Source organism: Octopus sinensis, linkage group LG27 (genome assembly GCF_006345805.1).
Source record: "Octopus sinensis linkage group LG27, ASM634580v1, whole genome shotgun sequence".
In the NCBI taxonomy this organism is placed as follows: Eukaryota; Metazoa; Mollusca; class Cephalopoda; order Octopoda; family Octopodidae; genus Octopus; species Octopus sinensis.
This window is the reverse complement of record NC_043023.1, coordinates 7,286,560-7,294,491: the sequence shown is the minus strand read 5'-3', so window position 1 is coordinate 7,294,491 and position 7,932 is coordinate 7,286,560. Positions and strand designations below refer to the sequence as shown.

The 7,932-nt window shown below is 39.0% G+C and overlaps 1 protein-coding gene across 3 annotated transcripts in view; it reads left to right on the top strand.

The window, feature by feature from the left end:
* LOC115225335 overlaps positions 1-7,026 on the top strand; it is a 23,667-nt gene extending 16,641 nt beyond the window's left edge. The window contains exons 4-7 of one of the 3 annotated variants that reach the window (XM_029796285.2): positions 3,420-3,476; positions 4,220-4,276; positions 5,022-5,078; positions 6,223-7,026. In XM_029796285.2, the coding sequence (XP_029652145.1) occupies positions 3,420-3,476; positions 4,220-4,276; positions 5,022-5,078; positions 6,223-6,347 (296 nt within the window). In that variant the 3' untranslated portion in view covers positions 6,348-7,026. The remainder of the gene's footprint in view (positions 1-3,419; positions 3,477-4,219; positions 4,277-5,021; positions 5,079-6,222) is intronic. The other 2 variants (XM_036514352.1, XM_036514353.1) reach the window with 2 other exon arrangements.
* Positions 7,027-7,932: the final 906 nt, after the last annotated feature.

Sequence of the window (7,932 nt, the reverse complement as noted above, 5' to 3'; positions counted from 1 at the left end):
TGTGTATGTATGTGTGTATATATATGTATATGTGTATGTATATGTGTATGTATATGTGTATATATATGTATATGTGTATGTATATGTGTATATATATGTATGTGTATGTATATGTGTATATATATGTATGTGTATGTATATGTGTATATATATGTGTATATATATGTGTATATATATGTGTATATATATGTATGTGTATATATGTGTATATGTATGTGTATATATATGTGTATATATATGTGTATATATATGTATGTGTATATATATGTGTATGTATATGTGTATGTGTATATATATGTGTATGTATATGTGTATGTATATGTGTATATATATGTGTATGTATATATGTATATGTGTATATATATGTGTATATATATTTGGCGTTAGGAAGGGCATCCAGCCGTAGAAACACTGCCAGATCTGACTGGGCCTGACGAAGCTTTCCAGCTTCACAGACCCCAGTTGACCCGTCCAACCCATGCTAGCATGGAAAACGGACGCTAAACGATGATGATGATGATATATGTATATGTGTATATATATGTATGTGTGTATGTATATGTATGTGTGTATGTATATGTATATGTGTATGTATATGTGTGTATATATATGTGTGTATATGTGTATATATGTATGTGTGTGTGTGTGTGTATATATAATATATATATATATATATTTATGAATGGCCTATCATGGCCGTTCCTTGATTGTTGATGTTGAACTTAAAAATGGTCTATGACTATTTAATTTTTTCCCACTAGGCCGCTGGTGGCAAAAAGAATTCTACAAAATTTTTTTGCCACCCTATATTGATTAATTATGAATTTTCTGGTTAATTCCGTAATGGAATCGACGGCTTATATTTATTTGCTGCCGATAAATTTGGCGCGAGTGCGACGATTTGAAAATTTTAGGTCAGATATTACCTTGGCAGGGTCGGAAATGCCTCGTGAAAATATCTGTTCCGACTTGGCTATTTCTTGCTGAAGAATCTGAGGGCCTATGGAAGATTGGCTTGATTTAATTTAATCAGGTTAGTTTACCATTAAACAGCAGATGAAACGGTGCATCGTACAAGAAATTACAGGGTAAATGTTTTTTAAATTTTCTCCTGTTTACAGAATTAATCTTTATTTGCGGTTGAAGCTTTGGCTGTTATTTCTAGTGGGTGAATGGCCTATCATGGCCGTTCCTTGATTGTTGATATATATATATATATATATATATAAAATGTATGTTTGTACGTATTCAAAATGGCGTCTTCTTTCTATCAATCCCTCTATACCAAATCCACTCACTTTGGTTGTCCCTGGGCTATAATTACTATTTAATTATTGTAACAGAAATAGTAAATACTAGCACTATGACGTGGCAACGCTGGGTCATAGTGCTAGTGCATGCATATACAGCTGCGTGCACACGCACATACATGCGAGTACTGTCCAAATCTCCGACCAATCACATACAGCTAGCTGGCATTCCATTGGCGTATCAAGTTTCAGGCATTTTGATCGGGTTTTGGATAGAAATTTCACAAAAAAGTCACTTCTATTGAATTTTAAATGGCTTTGCGGGGTGACTGGGGAAATGTAAAGATGTGCACAACCACCCTTGGACGGTTTTTAATGACCATATGAATCCACCCAGGGTTACCTTTCTTTGGAGTTTACCATTAACATTTTCGTTACAAACCCGGCTGAAACCGGCTCTGGCTCTGTAGTACAAATGTCTTGTTTTCTTAAGGTTTTAATTAAAATCTTCCACCAAATCTTTGTCACAATTTATGTTCCTAACACTAGCTGAATGATGACTAAGTTATTTCACTAAATTCTTTGTTATATTTAAAGTAAATGAAAGAAACACAGAGCATCTCAAAATAAATACAGTAATGAAAGGGTTAAAATATATAATAGAGAAACAATTCTTAACCCTTTTGATACCAACCTGGCTGAAACTGGTTCTGGCTCTGTAGTATAAATGTCTTGTTTTCGTAAGTTCTGAATAAAAATCTTTCACCAAGCCTTAGTCACAATTTATGTTCCTAACACTAGCTTAATTATAACGATGTTATTTTACTAAATTCTTTGTTATATTTAAAGTAATTGAAAGAAACACAGCATCTCAAAATACAGTAACGAAAGGGTTAAGGAAGGTTCAAGAGCCAGAAATACAAATCGGAGGGGCCACTAGAGCTGTACTTTGCTTGTAGTGTTGAAATGGCTGCTGGGAGTCAATTTAGGATTTTGTTGCTAAAATTTCTGTTTAATTAATTGCTTATCGTTTTATAATACTATAAGGTGCAGGAGTGGCTGTGTGGTAAGTAGCTTGCTTACCAACCACATGGTTCCAGGTTCAGTCCCACTGCGTGGCACCTTGGGCAAGTGTCTTCTACTATAGCTTCAGGCCGATCAAAGCCTTGTGAGTGGATTTTGTAGACGGAAACTGAAAAGAAGCCCGTCGTATATATATATATATATGTTTGTGTGTCTATGTTTGTCCCCACCAATATCGCTTGACAACCAATGCTGGTGTGTTTACGTCCCCTTAACCTAGCGGTTCAGCAAAAAGAGACCAATAGAATAAGTACAAAGAATAAGTCCTGGGGTCGATTAGCTCGACTAAAAGCGGTGCTCCAGCATGGCCGCAGTCAAATGACTGAAAAGAGTAAAAGAGAATCGCAGGTTCCACTAGAGCTGTACTCTGCTTCTAGTGTTGAAATGGCTGCTGGGGGCCAATTTAGGATTTTGTTGCTAAAATTTCTGTTTAATTAATTGCTTATAGTTTTATAATAGGGAATATATCCAAATATTTTGTTCTTCATGGTAGTGAAAGTGGAACTATTACAAGAAGTGGTAGATCTACTACTATCAGACCTTTCATCCTGTTACAATTGGTGACCCCTGAACATAAAACGAACATGCAAGCCAACAGACGTACACAGCAACTTGCCCAGGTTTTTATACACTACTGTTTGTGAATCATTTCACTGTCGTATTCACAGCTACTATACAACCTGCAGGCCAGACCATCTCACGCCACCAATGCCAGCAATATATTGATGTCTCTTCACTGTTGCTATTACTCTCTTCATAATTTGGCTGAACTGAATACGAATGAAGACTCAACAAGCAGGAAGAAACACATTTTCCAGCATTGCACTGTTATGTTATAGATCTCATTTCAGATCCTAGCACAACACAACCTATGCGACTGTCAAGGCAGAAATTCGTCACAACACGCGGTCGGAAGAAAGTAAGTTCAACGAGCTAATGGCAGATGAGCAGCCAGGGGACAGGACCCCGTCACAATTCTTGAGTCACTTGCACAAATTAAGCGGGACTCCGCAGACGCGCCTCTGCTTCGTAAAATGACTGAGTAAAAGAGAATAGGCAATATATCCAAATTTTTTGTTCTTATAGGTGGTGAAATAGAAACTGTTACAACTAGTGGTGGATTTTATACAGCTCTCAGACCTGGTAAGTGGGTTTCCTATTACATTTAGCGTTTGTGGCCAGAAACCTCATTCTTAATTCTTTCTTCAATACCAACCAATCTGTAAAAAAAAAGGCATCTGAAAACCTTAGAAATACCCTACAGTCCAGATGTATTACAAAGGTCAGCATTACTTGGGCCTGTATGCATATTGTGTAAAGTACTGTCTGAGGTTCTAGCTGAGACCTGACAAACAGTGCAAACCCCCCGGTGGACACAGTAACTAATTGTCCCTTTCAGGGCAAACCCCCACTAGCTGACAATTGCCCCCATCAACACCTGTTTAAATAATTCTCTAATTTGGTCTCTGGAAACTTGGCACATCAGGAGTTATGTGTTCAGGGACCCAATAACTGGGTCCCTGCCTTCTAAGCTATCTAGGCTGACAGATTTGTGGTCTGTGTAGCCAACTAGTTTGAAAAGTAGACAACTTATGTTATCCTTAGCTACTGCCCTACAGGATACCTTGTCTAGATACAATCTGTGTGACCCCGATGCGATCCATCCAATTCTACATTGGCACATCTGGGAAACCCAGTTCACAACACGCGGTCGAAGAAAGTAAGTTCAACGAGCTAATGGCAGATGAGCAGCCAGGGGACAGGACCCCGTCACAATTCTTGAGTCACTTGCACAAATTAAGCGGGACTCCGCAGACGCGCCTCTGCTTCGTAAAATGACTGAGTAAAAGAGAATAGGCAATATATCCAAATTTTTGTTCTTATAGGTGGTGAAAGAGAAACTGTTACAACTAGTGGTGGATTTTATACAACTCTCAGACCTGGTAAGTGGGTTTCCTATTACATTTAGCGTTTGTGGCCAGAAACCTCATTCTTAATTCTTTCTTCAATACCAACCAATCTGTAAAAAAAAAGGCACCTGAAAACCTTAGAAATACCCTACAGTCCAGATGTATTACAAAGGTCAGCATTACTTGGGCCTGTATGCATATTGTGTAAAGTACTGTCTGAGGTTCTAGCTGAGACCTGACAAACAGTGCAAACCCCCCGGTGGACACAGTAACTAATTGTCCCTTTCAGGGCAAACCCCCACTAGATGGCAATTGCCCCCATCAACACCTGTTTAAATAATTCTCTAATTTGGTCTCTGGAAACTTGGCACATCAGGAGTTATGTGTTCAGGGACCCAATAACTGGGTCCCTGCCTTCTAAGCTATCTAGGCTGACAGATTTGTGGTCTGTGTAGCCAACTAGTTTGAAAAGTAGACAACTTATGTTATCCTTAGCTACTGCCCTACAGGATACCTTGTCTAGATACAATCTGTGTGACCCCGATGCGATCCATCCAATTCTACATTGGCACATCTGGGAAACCCAGCTCACAACACGCGGTCGGAAGAAAGTAAGTTCAACGAGCTAATGGCAGATGAGCAGCCAGGGGACAGGACCCCGTCACAATTCTTGAGTCACTTGCACAAATTAAGCGGGACTCCGCAGACGCGCCTCTGCTTCGTAAAATGACTGAGTAAAAGAGAATAGGCAATATATCCAAATTTTTTGTTCTTATAGGTGGTGAAAGAGAAACTGTTACAACTAGTGGTGGATGTTATACAACTCTCAGACCTGGTAAGTGGGTTTCCTATTACATTTAGCGTTTGTGGCCAGAAACCTCATTCTTAATTCTTTCTTCAATACCAACCAATCTGTAAAAAAAAAGGCATCTGAAAACCTTAGAAATACCCTACAGTCCAGATGTATTACAAAGGTCAGCATTACTTGGGCCTGTATGCATATTGTGTAAAGTACTGTCTGAGGTTCTAGCTGAGACCTGACAAACAGTGCAAACCCCCCCGGTGGACACAATAACTAATTGTCCCTTTCAGGGCAAACCCCCACTAGATGACAATTGCCCCCATCAACACCTGTTTAAATAATTCTCTAATTTGGTCTCTGGAAACTTGGCACATCAGGAGTTATGTGTTCAGGGACCCAATAACTGGGTCCCTGCCTTCTAAGCTATCTAGGCTGACAGATTTGTGGTCTGTGTAGCCAACTAGTTTGAAAAGTAGACAACTTATGTTATCCTTAGCTACTGCCCTACAGGATACCTTGTCTAGATACAATCTGTGTGACCCCGATGCGATCCATCCAATTCTACATTGGCACATCTGGGAAACCCAGTCAGTTTCTGTCAGATAGTTGAAAATATCTGAACAGGTTTGCGAGGCTATTAACACCCCCTCTTCTATCTGCTAGCCCCACATAATCCAAATGTGGTTCTAAGACAGTGTTTTAGTCATCCACTAACATTAAAGGTTGAGACATTCCAAGGGAAACCTCCAGACATTTGAAGAAATCTGGCAGTCTTGCTCCTGTCAGAGCATAAACAGCCACCAGTCTGAGGACACCCCCGTCACTACTGTTCATGTCCAGTATCACCAACTTAACTTGAGGGTCTACGAAGATAGGCCCCTCTGGAAAAACACTGCAGTTTCACCTCGCATTCCTGGTTGACATGGAGATAAATAGATCTTGGATCTACCAAAAATGGCCACGAAATCAACACTTAGTGACCTGAGGTCATTGAGTAGATGGCCCTGTTTCCAAGACAACCCAAGCCACATGCATTTATGTGTTACCTTTGTTCCAATTAATTTGGAAAATAAAGAATTTAATAAAATAACTTCTTCGTTATTAAGCAGGTATTTGGAACATAAATTAACATAAAATTTAGATCACTTTAACCCTTTTTTTACCTTATTTATTGCAGATACAAAAACAACCATCATTGCCTTGTCTGTTGGCCTCGTCATTCTTGTCATTGCCGTCATTATTATAATTTGTGTCTTCAAACGTAAGTGTCGTAAGAAATGCCAGGAACCTACGGATGTATAAGAATGTTGGCCAAAATTCTTTTAAATTTTCTGTAAAGTTATCATTCAGCTTCAAAAAAAAAAAAAATCTTCAATTATAATTTCAAAAAATATGTACTGTAAATCAATACTTTGAGTAATATATACCGTAAATCCTCGAGTACAATCCGCATTTCCCCCCTGAAATTTAAAGGTCAAAATCCCTAGTGTGTACTATATCTGAGGCTAAAAATGATAAATATTTTCTAAGCAATGTCCAAGTCTCTATTTGCTGTCCGGCAATGTTTATTCAGACGCATTTTGTGATATCAGGTGCTAAAATACTTTAAGCTAAGCCTGCAAGCAATGAAGTCATAAAAGAATCCTCCATAACTTGCAGTAAGCAACATTTATTAAAATAAAAGTATTCAGAACACAGAATAACATGTAACAAAAACAATTTGCAAACATATTTACATTCCCATATAACAGTTAAGAACATCACCATTATTGTATTACGCATGCACGGAAGCATTTGTTTGACTAGATGCTGCCGGCTTAATTACGCACGACTCAAATTAGAGATGGGGTGTGTATTATACACAAGGTTTAGGTTTTTCAGAAGTACAGCCCCCTAAAAATCCCCTGCGTATTATACTCAAGGATTTACGGTATGTAAATAAATTTTTGATTTGTACAATAAAGACAAAACTGCATTAATACATTTTGTGTTATATTTTTTTTATATTTAAAATGTGCATTATCGAAATCAGATTCACATAAACAAAAAACAAAATTAAAAAAAAACTGCAGGCTCAAATCTCTGATGTTCAAAGGTTTTTGTGTACGTTTGTGGCATCATATAAGCATTTGGGACTTATCTTGTTTTTTGCTTGTTCAGTGTACAGATGGAAGGGGCTGTCTCTGCGGCCCCTTCTGTCTGTCCTTCCGCAACGGCGCTTGCAGAGGTTTGGCCATGCATGTAGGCGTCCGGTGGGTGAACTGAGCCATGATGTCTTTCTCCCAACTGGCAGAAACGCGCGGGTGGGCAGCTGGGCCTCTCCGTGCTCACGGGTCCACAAGTGGTCGGCCTGTGCCGACGGTACCGTGACTGGCTCGCTCTCTCCAGTGAACTGGCACAGGACCGTCGCGTGTGGGCTGCCATGGTTGGAGATGCCTCGAGGGTGGTAGAAGAAGCCGACTCAACCCGCCCCGGGGTGAATGTTGCCTCAAGTACAAGTAAGTGTACATGTGTGACAGAACAGTAGAATACTGAGAGAAAAATGTGGGCATAAGAGGAATTAGATGCAGTGTGCAAGAGAGAAGACTAACACAAAATTAGACTGCCAAAATAACACTAAAAAGGGACTAAAAAAAAAAATTCTGTTGTGTCTGGGGAGAGTAATTTTCTTTTTGTGCCTTATAATGTAACACACTCACCGGTAAAATTTCTTCTTATTTTTATTTTCCTAAAATTTTCGTTGCGTCTTGCAACCTTATAAGGCACAGAGGGAAAATGACCCTCCCCAGACACAACAGAATATGCTTCAACACACAAACTCACATAAAGAATCTTGCAAACCGAATCCAAATATGAAATATAGAAAGAAAAAAAATGTGTTTGGGGA